This window comes from Arachis hypogaea, chromosome 13 (assembly GCF_003086295.3).
Source record: "Arachis hypogaea cultivar Tifrunner chromosome 13, arahy.Tifrunner.gnm2.J5K5, whole genome shotgun sequence".
NCBI classification, from domain to species: Eukaryota; Viridiplantae; Streptophyta; class Magnoliopsida; order Fabales; family Fabaceae; genus Arachis; species Arachis hypogaea.
The window spans coordinates 143,019,215-143,042,657 of NC_092048.1; the positions used below are offsets into that span (position 1 = coordinate 143,019,215).

Consider the following 23,443-nt stretch of genomic DNA (forward strand, 5'->3'; position numbering starts at 1 on the left):
TCATATCTCGGTTACAAATTTCTAGGATATTAGTACAAATTTTATCATTTCTTGTTCGATATCTTAACTTATCAGACTCGGAAACCGTCACCTCTATATAAGTGTCATCTAATGTTCTTAAGCAACCTTATAATCCATAGAAAATTATGACTTTTAGATAGATAATCCTTCTAGCCAAAAAACAAATTACACACATAAACCATTAGTTATACCTTAAACTTTCTTTATGTTGGATCTACGCAATCCTCTTCAACTAATGAGGCCTTGGCAAATAACGTGCTTTGGATATATATATCAGCCTTTAAAATTTTATTGAAATACTTACTAAATGTTTTTTCAAACCTACAAAATTTAACTTGTAGATTACGATTTTTCTTGTGATGCACTAAGATCATTGAAATAGTTGCAACTTTCTCTAATAAGCTTACTTGACCATCTTCTCAAAGTCTTCTTTGGACTTGAAACAACTCACGTAAATTAGCAAAAATATTTGTGTTCATTCTCAACACCCAAATACAATTCATATTATATTAACCAGCAATACGCTCTAATACATCACGTCTAATTGATCTACTATTCATTTTTCCACCTAATAATAATTGACCACTACTTCTATTCTTAAAGTACATAAATAATGCAAGAATAACAAACATCAAATAATCATGTCTCAATCTCATCATTTTGATAAAAACTAACACATCATTTAATAATTTTTGAACACTCCATTCCTTTTCATCAGAATAATCATTTTAGATATAATAAATATAATTATTCAATTTAATCTGTTAAAAACAGAATTAATATATGACCATAGCCCATAAGTTTCTTATCAAAACTATTTTCATCAAATTAAAATGTTAACCTAAGTTGTTTTCATTCCCAGACTCTTGATTAATTAGCATGTGAAAAAGTGTGTTTGCAAGTTGAAAATAATTAGGCAGACACTCATATTTTTAAAATAAAATATAATAAAATATCAATTATGAAAGAGAAAAAAATAGTATGTGTAGCTGAAACTGATTTTTTGATGAATTGGTACGTGTAGCAGTCAACCACGTAAAAAATATTGTCTTGTATTAAAAAAAAAAAAGTTTTCTCATCAAAATAACTAGCACTCTCATTTTAATAACAAATTCAGTATCTCACTTTTTAATAACACATTGAAGTTATAACAAATTTAGAATAAATAACATATTGATATATAGAATTAATCATAAAAAATTAAATACATAAAAGATAAACTTCATACAAATAATTAATCATATTGAAAGTAAAAATTAACAAAAAAATGTAAGCAGAAAAAATAAATTCTACAAATATAATTTCATATAAAACAAATTCTGCAACCAAAACAAAAAATTTAGAGAAGACAAATTTTATATAGATATATAGTATTAGAAGAAAGAGCACCTATAAACCTGAAGAGAAGAGAACTCATTAATGACAATAAAAACACAAACAGAAAAAAGAAAATGGAACAAGAGAATCGAACCGAAAAACAATGCATCAAAAACTGCAAATATAGTGGCTACGAAGATGAAGATGCTACATCCACTAACCTAGGTCATAGTAGCTACGAAGACAAGGAGGAGACAATGGTTCTAGCGGTGGTGATAGGACAGAGGCTTCAAAAGGGTCTCTTAGATGGTGGTTCAGCTTTTAAGAATGGTGGATTCTATGATGTCTTTTATTGTTGTGCTTAAATTGCCTAACTTACTTTTATAGGTAAAAAATAAAATAGTTAAAGTTTATTAAATATTATTTCTTTACCTTTTTTAGTAAATTAGACATCATAACTTAGACACTATAGTATTCACCTTTAAGAATAGACTTAGTTGAAAAGAATCTCTAATAATTAGATTTACACAAAGAATAAACTTTAAATTATAAATTTAGAATGAGGGTATTTTTAGAAGAAATTATTAATAAAATTTCAGTCTCAATCTTCTAAAACTATAGTCTCTATGTCCATTTTTTCTGGAGGTATGAAAAGATTGAAATTTTGTATTTAAAGTCTAAAATTTTAGTTTTAGTATCGGATTAACAAACATAACATTGAGTTTAGTCTTTTAAATTAAGTCCTAATCCCTCAGAATAAATGCTATCTACTAAAGATTATTTTTTTTTAATGATTAATTTAAATTCTTTTGAGTATATTTTTTTTCTAAAGAAATCGATCCAAACAGACCCTTACATTATGTTTGGTTTGAGAGAAAATGAGTGGAAAGAAAATAAATAGAAAATGATATTTTTTCTTGTTTGGTTATCAAAGAAAATAGAAAAAAAAAATAAAATTTTTGTATGAATCTCATTAAAAAAATTTTCTTTCCATCACAAGTAAGAAAATAAAAAAAAATATTATATTTTTTGTATTTTTAATACTATGTTAGTTATATTATTATTAACAATTATTAATATAAATTTAATTTTAATATATTTTTATAACAGAAATTCATATTTAAACATTATATGTATTAGATAAATAATTTACATTAAATATATAAAATTATAATATTTTATAATATTTATAAAATATAATAAAACATAAATAAATAAAAATATTTATACTTTATTTTATAATAAAAATATTAATATAATTTTATATTATTATGATTTTTTTTATTTTTTTTAAATAAAAAAATTTCTTTCTATTTTTTCTATTTTTTTTATTCATCCAAACAACACATAAATAATTCCACTCTTTCTTCTATTTTTTCTTTCCTTTTTTTTTTCTCTAAATTTTTTTCCTTTCATTTTATTTCCTACATCCAAACAAAGTATTAATTTTTATATTTAAGTTTTTGATAATCCGTATCACTGTGCATAACATAACAAAACAGGGCGAGCTTAAAGGAGACAGTGGTCGTCCTTGGATCATGGCTACTACTATGTCACTGTCGCTCTCTCACACTTCATTTCTTCACCAAAACCCTTCTCTCTGTTCCAAACGATCCCAATTCCCCCACTTAACCCTCATTCTCCGGAATCAACCCACTTCATCACTCAGTACTTCACTTTCCTCTTCCCTTTTCGCTTTTTTCTTTCTTTTCACCTGCAAATCTCAATCCTGATTTTATTTTCTCAATTTTTTACGATAAAAGTTTTGGTTTTTATTGCAGGTTTAAGTGTTTCGACAAAAAGGGATAATGGGGTGGTTCCAAAAGCCACAGGGGGCGTATTGGAATCGAGTTCGAACTCACCCATTTCTGCTAAGAACTCCACCGATCCGATTGTTGTGATTGACAACTATGACAGCTTTACCTATAACCTTTGCCAGGTTCATTATTTTCGCCACTTTTGTAGTGTCTTCTTGATGTTTACAATGATTTGTTTTCGATTACTTTCACTGGTTAGCTTGAGGTGATTATATTTAGGTCATTGGCTCACAGGAATTGACTGATTAGAAGACCTTTTAGTTTTTAGATGCTCAATTAATGGAATTTATTTAGAATTCAATGTATTTGGATACAATCGAGTCTAAAACTTTAAATACAATGAGTTTTGCAGGTGCAAAATTTCAAAGTGACATATATTTTGGAACTAGAGGGACTAAGACCACTTCAGTTACAATTGTTCACACTAATTTGTAACATTATTTCCACGGTTTAATTTGAAATTTGGGGATTTTACACTAACATTCCATGTTGTATCACAGCTGTGTCTTGTCATTAATCTTAAAATTTTCTTGTATCCTTGTGGTCATGTTATATCATATCTGTCCTCTGTGTTATATCCATGTTCTTGATCCTCTTGAATTGAGGTGGAAACCAACAATGGCAAATAGTTTGGTGTAGGATTCATATGGATCATTTCTGAACTAAGGTAGCCTAAATTTAATGAAGTAGGGGTGGATTGGTAGTTACAAATTGAATTTCAATTCTGTGTTTCCAATTTTTATTGCCCACTACAGGGATTAGGATGTTGAGGGTTAAAATTGTGAATGGATTGACTGTAAAGACAAAGGAATGAAATGTCCTACTGTTCTATTTCAAACACCACAAATTAATGAGTATGAAAGTATGATTCTAAGGGATTGGTTTGGGTTGCCTACTAGAATCATTATTAGTATGAGAACCCTCTAAGCAATGGGGTGTTCCTTTTACCTTTACTCTATCCACTTAACTCCGCTTGGCTGCAGCCTGCATGTATTATGAAAATATGCTTCAGGTTGAATTCCTTTTGCCCTGTTATCTTTTGCTTCATATTAAGATGAACCCTTTTCCAGAAGAGTCATAAAATTTTTGAATTTTGAAATCCCTCTTTGAAGCAAAAGGAATTAAACCTGCAGCTAGGGTTTAGGGTTTGAAATTGGAATGAGGATGAAAGCCTTGTGGAGAATTTACTGTTACACTTGTTCATCTTTTAACTTTTACTGGTTGTGGAAAAACCGTATTCTAACATTGTGTTTATGATATTTGCAGTATATGGGGGAGTTGGGTTTCCAATTTGACGTGTACAGGAATGATGAGTTGACTGTGGAAGAGTTAAAAAAGTAATATTCTTTCTTCTTCTTCTTCTTTCTTTTTTTTTTTTTAATGCTTATGCATGTATACCATATTGATATTCATGCTGCAAGTTGTGGGAGCGTAGATATTCATATTCTTAAGGTTCTCAATTTAAGCTATGGTCTTTTAAAATTCTATTATTTTTTATTAGGAAAAATCCTAGAGGAGTGCTAATATCACCTGGCCCAGGTAAGGCTTTTCTTGAATTTTCATTTATCGTCATAGTTTGATGTTTATATATTTGATGAAGAAAATGAATTAATAGAATACAGTCAATACACACATAAGACATATGATACACAATGTTCATCCTTACAGGCACGCCTCAAGATTCTGGAATATCTTTGCAAACTGTACTGGAACTTGGGCCAACTGTTCCTTTGTTTGGTGTATGCATGGGTTTGCAATGCATTGGAGAAGCTTTTGGAGGTGTGTCTTCTAAGATTTCTTCAACCTTCAGCCACCACTGATATATTTGGTGCATATAACTGACAGCAAGATCTCTTTGATAAATTTGTATATTGTTCACATTACATTTTTTTTGGTGCAAACATGGCTTTTGGTTTCAGCGCAAGCATCCCCTGTAGTTTAACTTCCATCATTTTCATTTCTTCCCTTTTTCTGGACAGTTGAAATAGGATTAAGACATTATGCCTTTAACCTGTGCAGGGAAAATTGTTCGCTCTCCTCATGGTGTCATGCATGGGAAAAGTTCTTTGGTGTATTATGATGAGAAAGGAGAAGATGGATTATTTGCCGGATTATCAAAGTAGGGATTCATTGATATTATTTATGAAATTCGATTTTTGTATTCTGATTTGTTTGATTTTTTCTATTTTCTATTTTTGAGTTGTCTCATTAGTTGGCCTTACCGCGCTGTTATTTTCAGTCCTTTCTTAGCTGGTAGATATCACAGCCTTGTGATTGAAAAGGAGAGTTTTCCTCATGAAGAACTTGAGGTGACAGCCTGGACTGAGGATGGTCTTATAATGGCAGCTCGTCACAAGAAGTATAAGCATCTACAGGTAACACCCTATTCCTTATATGGAGATTTCTTTTGATCAGATCAAGAAAAGATTCATCGCCCTTCTCTTAAATTCAGGAAAATAGTGTAATCTGGTTTTCAATTTTGATATGGAGTTTAGCTGACAGCTTTTGAAATATTTTGAAATTTCATGGACCTGAATTTAGAGTTTGTAGAGATCTATGTCATCATCACTTTTGTTTAATATGTGCTTCGTTACTAGTTTGATGTCTGAGAAGTCAATTTGGGTATAATACACTACAAAGGTACATAGCATGAGTTAATAAATCAGTACGTCTGTGTAGACACTAAACTGTGCTGCATATTAAAATATAAACTCAATTGAGAATTTGATGTTTGAAAAGGTGAATGTACAAATCAAGAATTTACTCTCTGGCATTGAAGGGGTTATTTTGGTTGTTCATGCTTTCATTAACCGGCAATTCTGTGCTAAAGTTTAAGTTCTTCAAAATTGCAGGGTGTGCAGTTTCATCCAGAGAGCATTATAACAGCCGAAGGAAAGGAAATTGTTCGAAACTTTATCAAACTCATTGAGAGAAAGGAGGCTGGTGGTTCATGAAAATGTTTAGTTCTGAATCTTAATGCATTGCAACATTTGTGGTGTGATGACCACATACATGAAAGGGAAAACAGTTTAAGAAATTCATTGGCAAAACTATAAGTTATGATTTTATTAATTAAATGGCAATTAGCAAACATCAGGCTGGAGTGAAATTGATTCATTATACTATAAGCCATCATAAATGTGATTGTTGTAGACCTACAAATTTGGCGTTACTAATAAATATAAAAGTTGTAGAACCTTGTTGTGATTTATGTGAGAATCTCTTTCCAAGTTGGCTATAGTTTATGAGGATCTTTATTTTCATTTCTCCTACCATATGGTTGAGTAGTGATTCTGTGGCATGTTATCTTCTGAATTATTAGTTTTATCATGTGGCTCTAGTGAGGGATGAAGATAACACACTCTTTTTCATGGTTGACTTACTTGACTTTTGCCTCACCCTCCCTCCACTTCACACCTGGTTGGCACCCAACACAAATGCTTTATGATTCTATTCCATGCTTTTTAGTTTTTATTATTAGTTAACTGCTTTTTATTGTTATCTAAACAATGCAAAATTAAATAAAAGTGTCAGCTGTTTCTCTCTCGAGTCTTGAATTAACAATTTAATATTCTGAAAATTTTAACCTACTTGTTCATATCAGAAGCTCAATTCTCTTTTTAAGTACTCAATTATTTACAATTTTATTTTTGGTTATGTTATTGGTTCTAATCACAGGCTGAACCGAATAACAATATTTTAAATCCTTTTATTATTGCAACATAAGTGAAAAAAATAATTAATAAAAAATAGAATATAAGCAAAGACATGTTTAGAGTTGTGTCAGGGTTTATGTTTGTTGTTAAAGGTGAAGCCAAGAACAAGAATATTAAACATTAGATTCGCCCGTTACAAAAACATGCACCCAAATTGGTCGGTCTCGATTCAGAATTTCACTATGTCGTTTTCTGCTTATGTTTAGATTCCCCCTATTATTTATTATATAGTACAAAGTTATTTATCTTTTCTTAAATAATGTGTCTAAACAAGAAAAACTGAACTCACATGGTAGGTTTAGTCCTAATTTTTTGTTCTCACAAGGGGTGTTAATGTCTATGCACCCCATAAATGTTTAATCAAAAGAGAATAACATGAACAAAATATCATGTTATGTTATGGCCTCAATTTCAGGAAAGTAATTTGTTGAATGCAAACTGTTTTTGTCTCCAATCACATCATCTTTTTGGTCGTGGTTTTAGCTTTTAGGCCCTGTGAAGTGTGAAGGGGCAACTTTAACATGGAAATTTCGTTTTCGAACGATAATAACGGGATTTGATTATTTCTCAGGTTAATTCCTAATGGCAATAAAGTCAAATTGAGGTTGATTATTGAGGTAATGTCTTTTTCCTCTTCGGCATGCAACCTGTCTAGTATATATTCAAGGTTCTAGTGTCCCATATTACTTTTTGAATTTTGACCTATTCCAGACCTATCGTCTAGTATTTATCTATTTCGAATGCTATTTCCCCTAAATTCGGTGCTGGTCATAACTAATAATATTGATGGTAACATTAGGAAGACAATAAAAAATAAGTTTAAATAGTTTAAATTTATTTTATTTAATATTTATTAATTCTAACAAGATGAAAACTCAGGTGAAGTCGACTTCACGTGAAGTTGATATCTAAGAGTCGTTGGATGAAAATTTAGTTAAATCAATCAAATCATCTAACGACTCTCAGGTATCAACTTCATGTGAAATCGACTGCACTTGAGTTTCTACCTTCTAACAATAATTAATAAATACTAATACTTTTGTTATCAAATATTTCTGTTATTGGTGTTCATGTAACACTTTTTAAGGCTTTTTTTTTTCAAAAGAAAAAGAAAAGAAAAAAGCTATACGTATTTTTTTAGTTGCCACTATGAAATTTTAATTGATTATGGTATACCTTTTCCTTTCTTAATAATGAAGAGTGTAAAGAAATTAGGTGTGTTCCCTATTTTATTTTTTACGAAAGTAATGTGAACGTATTGATGTTCAATTGAAAAGCTTGAGTTATGATTATTTGACCTTTTTGATACGTGACTATTCTTCAAACTAAGCTAGAAATCAATTCAAACACATTCAATTGAAGTAGTGGAGTGGAGTAATAATTAGTTTTCTTATTTTCTAGGAAAGCTTATTCCCAAATATAATCGAAACTTACGGATATAATTATACAAACTACAAAGTAGAAACCAATCAGGTTTGTAAAAGTAGTGTGTATTAGTTGGTTACTTGTGCCATAATTATAATCTAACTCAAATACGAGATGACATGTTTTAACACACAGTTTGTTGATGGAAAGATATTTTCAATATATGTTAGGTAGGGAAATTAACTGAGATCCATTGCTTTTAGCAGAGGCTTAGTTGGCAACTTGGGCAAAGGCATGCAAAAAAAGTGTTCACATAATTTACCTGTGTCCATGGAGTGCAAGTTGCAACATATTTTAAAATTTAAGATACAGTTGTACATGCTCTTGAAATTTCTACACAAGCAAGCTCAATTTCAACATATTAATTAATGTCCAATTTTTGTATGTACAATGAACAACTCAACCACTATGTTGAAATTTGCAACCCAATCCACTTACTAGAAGAACAAAACATGAGAAAGAACAAGCCAAGACAGAAAATTTTGGTCACATCTAAGTAGAAGTCCCATTAAACTGACCAGTCTCAACACCTCTGCTGTATTCATTTGTCACGTTCACCTTCCTTGACTTTGGATTCCAATTACAAAGATGTACCATATTTAATCTCCATAAGGTGACAAATATTACCCCATATACTATAACACTCTATCATCATGGGACAAAAATTAATACTACAATTTGAGGGTCAATACAGCACTAGTTCTTTATATATATTTGATTTGATTAGCAGTGTTGAAAGAAAAGATTCATACCTAATACTGAATAAATAAATAAATAACTGATGCTAAATAAATAATTTATTGAAACCCTCAAGTATGGTCTAAATACAGAGAAATCAACAGATATATCAATTTGTAAAGCATAAGAGACATGAATGACAGTACCTGGGAACCTAAAGGTATGAAACTATACACATACCCCACCAACAAGAACCATATCAAAACTATCATATTCGGAACTCTATGCCTCTCTTTCTCTCTCTATACACCAAAAAGAAAAAGAAAAAAAAATCAACCCAGGTAATCAAACTGAATCAATGAAAATGTTATCACCATGTGGAATCCTCCCTCAAAATGCAGCAGCTTCTTCTGCCTGGCTCCCTCTGCTGCGATAATGTCGCTTTCCGTGGCGGCGCCGGCCACCACCGAATGTCACAGGGTCGAATTTTCTCAGCCTCTCAGCTTCTTGGGGATTAATGACACACTCTGTTGGAGGGACTTTGTATCTGACTTTGTCATAACAGTAAGAGTATGTCATGTGCTTCTTCCTGAAGTTCTCCATCTTGATTCTTTGTGCTGGTGTAACACCAGTAGGAACTGCTTTGGAAGTTTGAGCATTGTCACACTTGGCTTCATGTTCAATGGGATCGACCGCACAACCGTGCAAGACAAGATCAGAGAACTCGGCGACATAGGGTGCATACTTGTAATTCACTCTGTATTTGCCTCCATTGGTTGCCCAATCAGATGCGTCCCATATTGTCGCGTACAAAGTCATAGGTTTAGAAGGGAAGTCACCTCCCATAGATTCCGTCCGCTTAATTTCCCTAATAGGAACATTATCTACATAAAATCTGCACAAGGAATAGGAACGCAGAATCAGAGAACAAGTAAACATTAGCCAAAACTAGAAACATGCTTGAAAAAGCACAAAATCCATTATGATTCTGTTATATCTCACAAAGAAACCGCCATCTAGTAACTAAGGAAAAAAACATTAGTAGCCAACCAAAGATACATGCAATTTAAGCAATATTTGAATAAAATTATTAGTGATATTTGCTTAAACCATGTTTTGATTAAACAAAACAGGGGATTTTGTAAACAAGACCAAAAAAATAAAGACATGTTCGAACAAAACCCGGTCAATCCAACAACCGAAACCATCAAGACAATAGAGTAAGAAAATCCAGTAAGAACGATGACTATAACAAAAAAAGTTGTGTTTGTGTAGTATATAAAATACCAAAAAGAACCAAATATGGTATGATAGGGAATCAGATATATAGATATGCTTACATGATCTGAGAATCAGTCCAGAGAATACTGTACTGATGGAAATCCTCAGCAGGATCGAACCAGAGGCCATATCTTTCCTCCCTGCCAATGCTTGTACTTCCATTGCCATAAACATTGGTCTGAATCCTCCAGTCTTTGCCTCTTATATTCCCCAAGAACTCAAAGTCTATTTCATCATGGTTGTTCTGGAACATGTCACCATTTGACATCTACACACAGATAATATTATGAAATAAATCAACCTTTTTATTCCTTTCTTTCAGATAAGTTAAAATAGATAGGTAGAAACACTGACATCATCGGTTCAACATTCAAACAAGCAATTCAACTCCATTCAAGTAAAAATAAATAAAAATTGAACTTGGTTTGAAAAATTCTAAATCTTTATCAGTATCTAGTGATGACGTTGAGGTTGAAGAAAATGAAAATGAAGTTGAAACTTGAAAGCTATCTTGATGTAACTACTATACATTACATCATTGAAAAAAAAAATCTGCAAACATGCTTCAAGGATCCTATGAGTGAACTCCTGAGAGCTGTTTGGATCATGTTCATAGCGTTACATATCATGTAATGAACCAGAGAAGAAATGAAAAAAAAGAAGACAAAATCCTCCCTTTACCGATGATGGATGATTAAGTTTCTAGAATAGGATAAAACGAGTAAAATTAACAGGAGGGAAAAAAAGCAGTTTTTTTTTTCAAAAATAGAAAGAAAAAGATAGAACCTTGAATTAACGAGGAGTTAGAGGCAGCGATTACTCACATAAAAGGCAACCACAACCCCAGCGGTGTAGTCAGCAGGTAGCTTAATGGAAGCTCTGAAATATCCATGGAGGTAAAGATCATGAGACACGAATCCAGAACCTGCAAACACCGAAAAGGTGAAGACTTTGGCCTGTTAAAAAAATCAAAGGAAAGAAGAAGAAGGAACAGTTGATTTAAAGATTTGAGAGAAAGAAGAACCTGTTCTCTCATCGAGTGAAAGATGGACGGTTTTTCCATCCCTGTGAATGACCAAGTTGTTATCCCCAAACAAGGGTGCGTATCCTTCATCGAAGGGTATGATAGGCAATAAGTTTGTTGATGAAGCAGAAGGCGCAGCAAAAAATAGTAGACACAAAAAGAACGTGACCAACCCTCCTCCCAATCCCATCTTTCTTCTTCTCTTTTGCGTTGTTGTTCAGAGTGTGTAGAAGATTATATAAGAAAGAACGGTGATGAAGAAGAAGAAGAGAGAGAGAGAGAGAGAGAGAGAGAGTGAAAGAAGGGGTTTGGAATATGTGTCTACAGCTAGAAACGATAGAGAGAGCCGAAAAGGGGTTTTGTTTGTTTGAGAGGAAGACACTCCCAAACCATCCTCTTTTTATTGGAGACACTTCCTTACCTCTCTTCAAATGTTACACAACTTTATTATTCATTATTCTTCTTTTGAGTTTTGTTAATTACTATTTAAGGAACAGTCCATAGATCAGTAGCTAATCTTTTATAAATCTTACTTTAGTGTATAATTTTGACTCCTATCTTTTTCTTTTCTTAAATTAGCAATCTTAGGTACTCTAGTCAATATTGTTATTTTAGATTCATACTTAATTAACAATAATTTATATTCATATTTTTAAAAATTTATATATAAAAATTTGGAATATGTTATTGTGAAAAAATTATAGTATTTTAAGTGCTTCAAAATAATTAGAGATATGTCTCAAATGTTTTTAGAACATGTCTCAACATTTTATTTATTTATTTCTCAGTTAAAGTATACTCTATTAGATTAAAAATTCGGCAATTAAAAAATGTACTAATATAAAATTAATTAAAGTAAATACATGTAGATGGAGGAACCGAGGATGAGTCTTGAGTGATGATGACAAAGACTTAAACACGCGGCTCTATTTCTTTTTGCAACGTATTTGTTCTGTTTTTCTCCACCTACAAACGTATCGGTTCTGTTTTCCTCCACCTCCTCACCTATTCGCCCATTCCTATCTCAACATTTTATTTATTTATTTCTCAGTTAAAGTATACTCTATTAGATTAAAAATCCAGCAATTAAAAAACGTACTAATATAAAATTAATTAAAGTAAATACATGTAGATGGAAGAACCGACGAAGAGTCTTGAGTGATGATGACAAAGGCTTGAACACGCGGCTCTGTTTTTTCTGCAACGTATTTATTCTATTTTTCTCCACCTGCAAACATATCTGTTCTATTTTCCTCCACCTCCTCACCTATTCGCTCATTCTTATCTCCTAAATCAATTTTAAAATGTTCTTGCAAAAAAATCAAAGTCATTACACGTAATTATATATGAGCTTATTTAATATTATTAATTAATTTTTTTAAAAAAATGCAAATTTAAGTTTTTAATATACTTATTATATATTTATCAAAATAAAAACATTAATATCCATTTTAACATTAACTGAACCCATTATTTATTAAGTATATTTTTTTTATTACAAGTTTACAACAACTCAATATTATCCAAGATCTTTAATTTAGGCTAATGCAAATTTATTGGTATGCTCTCTACAGATTCTCCGTCACCTAGGCTATGTTTATTTTTAGAAACAAGATAGAACGTGATATTGAGACAAAGACAATATAACAAAGATACTAAAAATTATTTTTTATATATTGTATTTAGATATGATATATAAGACATTAATATAATATTTAGTATTATGTTTGAATACACATAACAAAATTAAAATAACTATGTGATTTTAAATTTTTTACATTAAATACAAACTAATTTAATAAAAAATGAAAATACATAGGAGTACGGACAAAACTTGAAAAAAATATTTAAAAAGGCCACAAATTTTAATAAAAAATATATAATAATATTTATATTAAAATAAAATTTATAAATATAATTATTTTATTTTTAAATTTATTATTAATGTTTCGAAATACATATGGTTAAGATTAAAAAAAAAATAAATCTGAATTTGATTGATAAAAAAATTTATTTAGATTAATAAGCCAAATTAATTTTAAATAAAAAATCAATTTAAAAAAAATCTATTTTTATATAAAAAAATTAATTTTTGCACATAAAAATCTATTTTTATTTAGAAAACTAATTTTTTATCTAAAAATTAATTTTTCTTTTCAAAAAACTGATTTTTTAAAAATTATATAAAATTAATTATAACTTATAAATTATTTTTTAATATTTTAAAAGATTAATTTTATTTTTGATAATATTTATTTTTAAAAATTTTAAGATTAATTATTTTTATTATTATTTTTATTACAAATCAAATAATATAATACAAGGCTAAAATGGTATTGAAGTAAAAATAATAATAATGAAAGAATAATTTATCCGAATAAAAATTTTTACAAAAAAGAGAGAGTATCTGAAAAAAAAAAGATAGAAAAAAAACAGAAAAAAAGTACTTCTCTACGAACAAATACAATAAAAAAAATAAAAAAGAGATAATAATAAAATAATAAAAAATATCTATAAATAAAAAATAAAACAAAATTTATAAAAAAATACGTGTCCATTCTTTTAAATTTCATATTTATCGTTATCTTTGATAAAAACATAAATACAAAAATATAAAAAATTATCTTATAATAATATGTTTAATGTTCATATTTTTATTTTCAAACACTTTTTAAATATATATTATTCATATATTTATATCATGCCTCCAAAAATAAATACTACCTTATAATTTGCATCCTCTTCTTTTATCTACACCTCATATTTCCTAGATACAATTTTTAATTGCGGTACTTTATGAATTCATCAAATATCTTTGTAGCGTGAAATTTTAAATTAAAATAAAGAAGAGAGACAATTATTACTTGCGGTGGACAATAAAAGGATTAAAAACAAAACTCTGAAGACTAGGGATAAAGTGTTAAAAAATCCATAATAACAAAAGCACGAATGACAAATAAAAGCAGAGGACGCCAGAGCAGTAACCAATCCATAAGAGAAAAATATAAAGAAGAATGATCAAGGCCGAGATGGGTAATCATATTCTAGCAACTTTTGTACAGAAAAAGGATAACCCCTTTAATAAAATTCCATCTTTTTACTATATTTCAAAGGCAAGTAAATACGTATAAAGTTAAACGGGGAAGTTACACTATATTAGAAGTTGTAATCTCTATATTTTTGCATACACATAATTCTAATTCTAATAATTTATTTTTAGAGTTCATTCTATTGTGTATATATACTTCTTTTTTGTATATTTTATATACAAGAAACTAAACGTTTATTATAAAAGTTAAATATATATGACTTGTAAAAAAGATTTTTTTTAAGTAGACCTTTTTTAATAGTAAATGACTAATTTTATTCCTTTTAATAACACTTAAGTTATTATTTATTTTTAAAAGTCATACATGTTTATTTCTCTCTATAACGAATGTTTTAAATTTCTAATTTCTATGTAAAACAAATGTTTACTAAATAGAATAAAATCTACACAAAGAGCGGGGAAAATCAAAACCTTGTTCTTCTTGTTTATATACTACTTAAATATGAATTGTTTGGCGTTTTTTCAGATTATGTGTGATATGTTAAAACCATTTATGAAAAAACTACACTAATAAAATTAATTAAATAATGAAATTATCTTTGATGTATGTAAAGGATCAATTTATTTGGTAAATTTAATAAAAAAATAAATAACTTTTTCCCTAATATGATTTATTGTGAAAAGTATTTACTTTCAATGTACAAATAATATAATTTTTTTATATAATTATTTAATTAAATTTATATATTTAAATATTTTTAAATTACAAATTATTTTCAATAATTAATTTTAATAATATAACAATACACAATTGAATATTTGTATAAAATTAGTTTATATTGTGGTAGACAAAAATTAAATACTTTTTATAAATAAAATTTTTTGTTCTATTTGATATAAACGTCCGTGCATATTTTTGGTATATCACCTTCCAAGTATTGAAAGACATTAATACCCTCGTGTGCCTGCACACTTCTATGGATCAAAGTTATCAAACCACGTGTCAATATGCGAAAATAAGTGTGATAGGAGCAAGGGCATTAAATGAACGAAAAATGAGAATTGCGTAGGCCAGCGTTCGAAAATTCGGCGCCCATGACCCCAGTGATTATGCCACGCGGCTCTCACGTGACAATCAATTTTCCAGCAGCGTAGAACTTGGCGCGCCCCCAATCAAAACGCATGATTCTTTACAAATATATTAACATTTATCTAATTAAAAAAAAATTGCATTAAAATGAATTTACTATGACCATTACAAATATATTATCTAAATATCTATCAATATTTTTATTAAAAATTTAAGAAAATGATTAATAGGTGTAGTGTTATTGATAACTTGATATGTAGGATGATTAGCTCGATGTGAATGAGAACAATTTTTTATATTTGATTCTTAGTGTTTTATATTATTTACTCATTTATATTTTCAGCACTTAAAATTTTAAATATATATTACTTTGAATATAAAATATATTTAAAACAAAATTTTGTTAAATTAAAAATGAGATTAAAGAAAAGGGGATGAATAGTTTAGTATACTAAATTTGATTGATAGATGTGAATAATTGACCATTGTAATGCCGTTGTCTTGTTTCGCCAAATATATGTCATATCAACCCTGATTCTCATTCTAATGGCCAAGTTGCAACTTGGTGCTTCACAGCTGACGTGACACGCTGTCCGGCTGTCCCCTTCCGCCTCCACCTCACCACTCACCACCCTCATCAAGTAGCCGTTGCCCCCCCGTACTTAACGCCGTCACTCCTGCACCGCCTCTCTCTCTTTCAATTCATTTAGGCTATGTTTGGTTGAAAGGAAAAAAATAAAAAAGAAGAAAATAAAAAAGAAAAAAAAGAAATGAAAGAAATTGAGTGGATTTTTATTTTCTTTAGATGTGTTTGGTTGAAAGGAAAATAAAAAAGAAAAAAATATTATAAAAAGACAATTTTATTTTTATATTATAATATATATTGAAAAAAGTAAAGAGGTAGTATTGAAAGTAGAGAGAGAAACATTAGTTTTCTCTCTATTTTCTTTCCAATATTAGAGAGAAAAAAAATTGGTGGGCTCCACCAGTTTTTTTTTCATCTATTTTCTTTCCTCTCAATTTTTCTCTTTAACCAAACAATAAAAAATAATCATTTTTCTTCACATTTTCTTTTCTCCCTTTTCTTTTCTTTCATTTTCCACTCAAACAACCATAGCATTAACGTTCGTCCCCATTGCCGTTACCTTTTCGCAACTCATCGCTTAGCGGGACCCACATTTCACGCGCATAAAATAAACTATTTTCCCCTTTTATTTACTCCTTGATCCTTTTCTATTAGAAAATAGAACTATAGTAATTACAAAGTTTTAAAAAGTAGATTTGGCTAGGGTGAAAAGTTGTCCTTTTTCTTTCCACTTCATTGAGAAACGAGCGCTTTTGTGGGGAAGGAACCATGAGGGAACGGTGTCGTTTGTTTACAATGAAATGGCGCATTTTAGACCGCGCGAACACCAAGTCCCTAAGCTACGCTGTGAGTGACCAGTGCTTGGGGATGGGAAAATGGGATCTTCGCACTGGATCCCAAGCCGCATAGTTGATGACGCTGTATTGGGTGGATGCCGTGCACGTGAGTTTTGGTGGTTATCCCTAGGGTAGTCAATCCCAGCCGTTCATCTTCCTACTATGATCATTAGTACTATTAAAATTTAAAACAAACAAATCATTATTCACCGAAATCATCTTCTTCTTGCAGTAATTTCTATTTTCTAATAAATAAAAATATCATATTAAATATATACTCCAATTCCAAATAATTATTCTAGTATTGAAGGAGAGAAATTCAGAAATATTGATTATAAAAAAAATAAAAAATTATTTAAGAGGAAATATATCATGTATATGTTTCTTCTAGTATGTGACAATAGAGATGATATTCCAACGGTTGCTCGTTGGGCTTTGATTAGGTGAGGTGAATTATTGTAGCAGAAACTGAAGACACATTAATATTGTTGACTGCCAAATAGGAGCAGCAGCAGACCAACAGGAGCATGGGGGTCTCTGAAATATTCTACTCAGCATACTAGTTAATGAAATATATTTGGACCGTTACAGAAAATAAAATAAATACACCTTAATCTGTTTATAATCATGCATGATTGCTTCTAATTAATAAACTCAAGAGTTATCAATGCTATTTGCTGGCAATTTACGATAACGCTTGCATGTGATAACGTATACATTAACAACGATATTGTTCATTTGAGGTTTGGTAAAATAATAAAGTAAATAATTAATTATTTTTAAATTAAAATAATTAAATATATATTTTATAAAAGTTATAAATTTAATGGTGCGTGAGTAATTTTTTATTTTACTAAATTTCTCATTTTAAAAAATTTAAATTCATAAAAAAAAGCAATATGTACGATATCTTAAAAATCAGAGGATAAATTATATTTTTTTATATTAATGCATCGTACAATAAATTTAATTATGTATTTATTTAACACATTAAATAGATCTTTTGATATATTTTAGTTGAATATGAATATCATCTTTGAATTCACCGTTAACTAATTTATTTATTATATTTTTTTTATTATTATACAAATATAAAAGTTTGATAAATATTTATGTAATAATTTTTTAGTACATTTAACACATGTTTTAAAGTTTGTTTTTATCTAAACTTTAACAATAAGTTAAATTGATTAAAATAATTATTTGATTCTTTAAAAGTGTATAGAATAAATCTAATATGATAATAAAAAATAATTTATCCTTTAATTTTTAAAAGATATCCTATCATTTTTATCAAAATAAAATAAGAATAATATTAGATAATCAACAAAATTTATTTATTTTTAGCCAATATTTGACCAACACTTTAAATTCTAAATACTAAATTATTGATCCTAAATTTTAATTGTATAAAAGTAAGATTTTGACAAGGTGTTGATTAATATTGATATAAATTATTAATTTCCTAATATTTTTCATAAAATAAATATAAAAAAATAATTTTTATATATTTAATATTTTAATTTAAAATTATTTTTTTAATCATTACTTTAAAAAAATTTAAAATTGTGATTAAAATTTAAAACTAATATTCCGTATGTTAAAATTTAAAATAAAAAATAATTTTATAAAAAATGACTAATATTACCAAAGACTTAATTAATTACAGAATTATTGACATATAATAATGTTTGGAAATTAAAAAGGGAGTCACGGACAGATTAGTGGGGTAGTGGCAAGTTGGGTGTTGGAGCCTTGGAGGACCGTTCAAGGGCACGTGAGGGAGAGAGATTGTGATTTGTGAGTGACACAAAGGTAAAAACAATAATGGGGAGGGATATTTTTGTCCTTCAATGAGAATCTAGGTTCAGAAGTTTCAATACTACTTTGGTTTGGTTTCCTGCCTCTTGGAGGAAGAAAATGCCAAACAAGAAATGTAGCGCACAAGCACACCGTTAAGGCCATGTTTGGCTGCGCTCTCCAAGGTGGGTCTTTCGGTTCGGGTTGGCTTCAAGTGGATGATGGGCCGCAAAATTAGGGGGGAATGGGGTCCGCTAGTGTATCTTTGCCACGTGTCATGGCTAATGAGCTTAAAGTGCCACGTCAGAAGGAACTCTCTCTCTCTATCTCTTTTTCTACGACTCACGGATCGCGGCATCTTTTATTTGCGTGCTTCAGTTTCATCCATTCGGTTTCAGGCAGGGGATACTTGGCCGGCGGATTTATCAAATTTAAATTTGACCTTAAATATATACCGAACTTATTCTTTTATTTTAATTCGATTTTAAATTTAATAAAATTTATATACATTTAGATTATAATTATATTAAATAAAAATTAAATAAAAAATTAAGTCTTTACTCATAATTTAATGCACTTTTATATTTTTTTGTGTCATAATTATTTTTATTAAAAATAAATAAATAAATTTATAATTAATATTACACAATATTAATTAAAAATACAAATTCATAATAAAATGTATTATCTTTTAAAATATTAATATAAAAAAACTTTAAATTTTTAATAATTATTTTAAATCATAAAATTTACTTAAAAAATATAATAAATATAAAATAAATTTTAAAATTAAAATATAATTATAAATTAATATTAATAACACTAAATATATAAATTATATACAAATAATACAAAAAATATTATATATTAATTTAAAATCTTATATTTTTAAATACAAAACCATAATTTTAAAATATATATTCTCACCAAATTAGATCGAGTGACTCCAATTATAGTCCGACCCGGTTAAAGTATTCTTCTTAGGGTTATTTTTTGTCTTTAAATCAAATTTGAGCCATTTTAAATCTGGACTAATATATGCAAAAAAATACTTCGAATTTAGACCTGACCGAGCAGTGTACACCCCCTAATTTCCAGGTATTATTTTGTGGTTTTGGGTGTATTCAACGTTATCCCTCACCCATTGGTAACGCCGAAAATAAATTATTAAAAGTAAAAGATAATAATAAATGGGGTTTATCCATCCTCACATGTGGTCTGTGGCCAACTATAACCAATCCTCATGCAGAAGTTAATTGTGCACTTCCTCAAACACCCCTATAATATGGAGAATTTTGGTATACAGAGTAAAAATTGGTACAGATTTAAAGATTTGTCTATACTACACTTATTTGATGTGTTGGAATCAAGTATTTTTCTTCTTCATTAAAAATAGGTTGACTATTCGTAAATTTTAGGGATATATCCCTTAGATTTACGTTGGAGAATGTTTAGAATCTAGTAATTCTTTTTCTTGTTCCAAACTTTTTATAGCTTTTTTAACTTTTAGACATCCTGACCACTCCAACAGAACAGAGATATACCACTCATAAAAAGGAAACTCTAGCAGCAATTAAATCTCTTAAGAAATGGAAAATTGATTTACTACCCAGAGAAATTCCAAGATTTTCAGTTGATAAAGGTATAGCATATCCAAAATGGGCATTGAATTTTACATTTACATTTGCCAAGTTTCCATGAACAATTCCAATTATTTGATCTATTAGGTCATCAGTAATTCTTTTATCACAAATCGCTAAGCTTATTGGTGAATTAATTCATTTCATATATGTAAGCAACACTTTTAATGACACGCTTTTTCAGTCATAAAAGAACAAAAATCTGTACAGACACATCTGTACACTAGATGGCCCTATAATATATATGTTCTGTTTGACTTTGATACCCCCACCCTATACTAGCTTTTTAAATGTTACAAAAGCAATTTCTTTATTAATTAAAATGTTACAAAGTTACATTATAGTATTGGACCATTTTTTTTCCCTTCTGGAGCTAGCTATTTCTCATATGATTCATGAATACTAGCTTAACCTTTTGTGACCGATATATAAATTTTAATGGCAATATATAGTATTATAATCATTATTTCTTTTAATTAATTTAACTTTTTGTGAAAATTATATATTTATTATAATTATATGTTATAATGACAACTTAATTATAAGATTTTTGTGATCATTGAACAAAAATTTTACCAATAAATGTTAAATTGTCACTAAAATTCTTCAATGAGAAAACATAGGATGATTGATATTCTCATTATTAGTAAATGTTTAAGAACTATTTTATGTTTGATGGCAATAAGAAAGCGGAGCTACATGCGAAGAAGTTAAGGTATATATGGCTGGTGAAATTTAAAGCCCAAGCTAAGGTAGCTTCACGAGATGTACTTAAATTATTTGAAAGGTAAGGTTAGGTTGAGTTGAGTTGCAGGGTCAAATTAAAGCATTGTTGCCATGCATATGCACACATGCTTTGAATAACATATACATAACACATAAAGTGGTTGCCCCATGAAGCCATATATATTACCTTCTTTCTCAATGTCAAGCAACATTATTGTATCACATTATTAGAACAAAAACCAATTATTACGTTTTATTATTTTTTAAATCTAATATTCACTTTGCTTTCTCAAACATGATTTTGTTGCGTTGGATTAAATTGTTGATGCTCTTGTTTCAAAATATATAACATCTACAATATATCGATCCACAAAAATCTTTTTTAATATATTCTATTTGTGTACAAGTAATTTTTTTTTTTGGAGAAATTTGTTTTAAAATACATGCCTAAAACAACGATGATTAGTACGTATTTATGAACTGAGAGAATAATATATTTTTGATAAATCAAGTGAGATAAAGATTAATGAGTCTCTTATCTTATAAACTCCTCACTCTTTCTTATTTTTTTTGATATGAGAGTAACTTCAACACTTCTCACACTTGCAACATTAACAATAATAAATAAACAAAATAATTAGCAAGAGACTCGGGTTAGACCATTCATTGGCATGCTAAAACAATAATATTATAAACTAATAATGCATGGATCAAGAAGGTTTAATTATTATATTCATCTCTATAATTTTATTAAATTTTTAATTAAATTTTTATATATTTTTAATTAAATTTTTACATTATTTTTAATTTTATAATTAGATCTTTTTAATATAAAAAAATTAGAATTAATTAAATATTTTTTTACAAATTGAAAATCTTTGTAATTAAGAACCTAATTAAATTTTTTGTTATATGTTTTTTAAAAAGGGTATTCTATTAATTTTAATATTTTTTATATAAAAAAATTAATTATAAAATTAAAAACAGTGTAAAAAATTAATTAAAAATAAAAAATATAAAAATTTAATTACAAATTTAATAAAATTAATTAAACCGATTAAGAATAATATCATATTTCTGATAAAATTAAAGTGGAAACTCAGGTGCAGTCGACTTCACATGAAGTTGATACCTGAGAACCGTTAGATGATTTGACTAAATTTTTATCTAACGACTCTCAGATATCAACTTCATGTGAAGTCAATTTCACCTGAATTTTTACCTAAAATTAAAGTATAACCAAACAGTCAACCAAATTAAAATAACTGGAAGTCTGGCAGTTTTTGTGGCCATCAAACAATTTCTTAACTGAAAGAAATGGTTTATTATCCATGAAGAATGGAATAGGATGTCTGTTAATTATAATTACGATAGTTGCTGCTTATTACACTTAATGAGCAACATGCCAATGAGGATTACTCGCCTGAATCTATGCCAATGGAGATCTGGATACAAATTTTCGATGGTCAAAATATGAAACCTTTTTTGCTATCTATTTTTCAAAACATCACCACAAACATTTCATTTTTCGCTTCACAAGAGGATTATGAATATTTTCCTTAGTTAACATCAAGTTTTTATCACACAGGCAGATGCTCGTTGCCGTTTTAAATAAATTTTGATCCTTTAAATTTTAAATTTTTATTTTAAAAAATAAAATATGATTTTTTATTTTTAAATGATGTCTTTCTTATATATATATTTTTTGTTTTACTTCTAAAATAAATGAAAAAATTTTATACTTTATTTTCTATAATAAAATTTAAAATTTAAAAGATTTAAATCTGTTTTAATTAAAAATAAAAATAAGAAAATGAAGCGCTATATACATAAGAATAAGTGTATTCTTTACCCTCTAAATATATTTTTGGTGTATACAACTGCATTGGAAGTTGGAACATTCATAACTTTATGGCTAAGCATCCATAGTTTCTATCTGAAATGGTTATTATTCTTAGTATTTGATTATAGTAAGTAGAAAAATTACAGCTGAAGTAATGGGCAATCAACTTATATATAATAATTATTAGCATTACGTAGATACCATATAAAGAAAAAAGAAACAGTATTGGTCGGTTTTATCTCGATCGCTATAAATATCTTTGGCTAAATCAAATATTAAGAAGAGAAATATTAAAAAATCAGTAAAATTTATTATTTTTAATTAAATAATATTTAAAAATATATTATTAAATTAAATTAATAATTAAATTTAAAATATTTATAAAAAATAATAAATTTTACTAATTTTTTTTAAGTTTGATTACCTTCCACAATAAGCAACTAAACAAGAATAATAAGCCGAAGGATCCATGTGGTGCATCTTAGATAACGGCGAATAGTCTAAAACCTACACAAAATTGTGCCCTGTTTTCCCAACACCAAGATCCTAGACAACGTGGCACATACATTATTAAGCCTTATTACAATAAGTTAT

At 28.5% G+C, this 23,443-nt stretch overlaps 2 protein-coding genes across 2 annotated transcripts; one reads left to right on the plus strand and one right to left on the minus strand.

Moving 5' to 3' along the window:
• The first annotated feature begins 2,795 nt into the window (after positions 1–2,795).
• On the plus strand, positions 2,796–6,366 carry LOC112792497 (anthranilate synthase beta subunit 2, chloroplastic). The gene is made up of 8 exons (XM_025835762.2): positions 2,796–3,006; positions 3,120–3,277; positions 4,422–4,492; positions 4,657–4,694; positions 4,824–4,934; positions 5,175–5,274; positions 5,395–5,530; positions 6,008–6,366. The coding sequence occupies exons 1-8, from the start codon at positions 2,877–2,879 to the stop codon at positions 6,107–6,109; spliced, it is 846 nt and encodes a 281-aa protein (XP_025691547.1). The 5' UTR covers positions 2,796–2,876; the 3' UTR covers positions 6,110–6,366.
• A 2,709-nt stretch (positions 6,367–9,075) lies between these two features.
• Positions 9,076–12,305, minus strand: LOC112792498 (probable xyloglucan endotransglucosylase/hydrolase protein 28). Its single transcript, XM_025835763.2, has 4 exons — positions 11,280–12,305; positions 11,080–11,180; positions 10,315–10,523; positions 9,076–9,869 (listed from the first exon to the last, which is right to left on the minus strand). The coding sequence occupies exons 1-4, from the start codon at positions 11,467–11,469 to the stop codon at positions 9,365–9,367; spliced, it is 1,005 nt and encodes a 334-aa protein (XP_025691548.1). The 5' UTR covers positions 11,470–12,305; the 3' UTR covers positions 9,076–9,364.
• Positions 12,306–23,443: the final 11,138 nt, after the last annotated feature.

Coding starts and splice junctions, on each gene's coding strand:
- LOC112792497 (XM_025835762.2), top strand. CDS start 2,877: ATGGCTACTACTATGTCACTGTCGCTCTCTCACACTTCATTTCTTCAC. Junction 4,695..4,823: donor GCTAATATCACCTGGCCCAG/GTAAGGCTTTTC, acceptor TCATCCTTACAG/GCACGCCTCAAGATTCTGGA. Junction 5,275..5,394: donor TTATTTGCCGGATTATCAAA/GTAGGGATTCAT, acceptor TGTTATTTTCAG/TCCTTTCTTAGCTGGTAGAT.
- LOC112792498 (XM_025835763.2), bottom strand. CDS start 11,469: ATGGGATTGGGAGGAGGGTTGGTCACGTTCTTTTTGTGTCTACTATTT. Junction 11,181..11,279: donor TTCACTCGATGAGAGAACAG/GTTCTTCTTTCT, acceptor CGGTGTTTGCAG/GTTCTGGATTCGTGTCTCAT. Junction 9,870..10,314: donor TGGACTGATTCTCAGATCAT/GTAAGCATATCT, acceptor TTCCTTGTGCAG/ATTTTATGTAGATAATGTTC.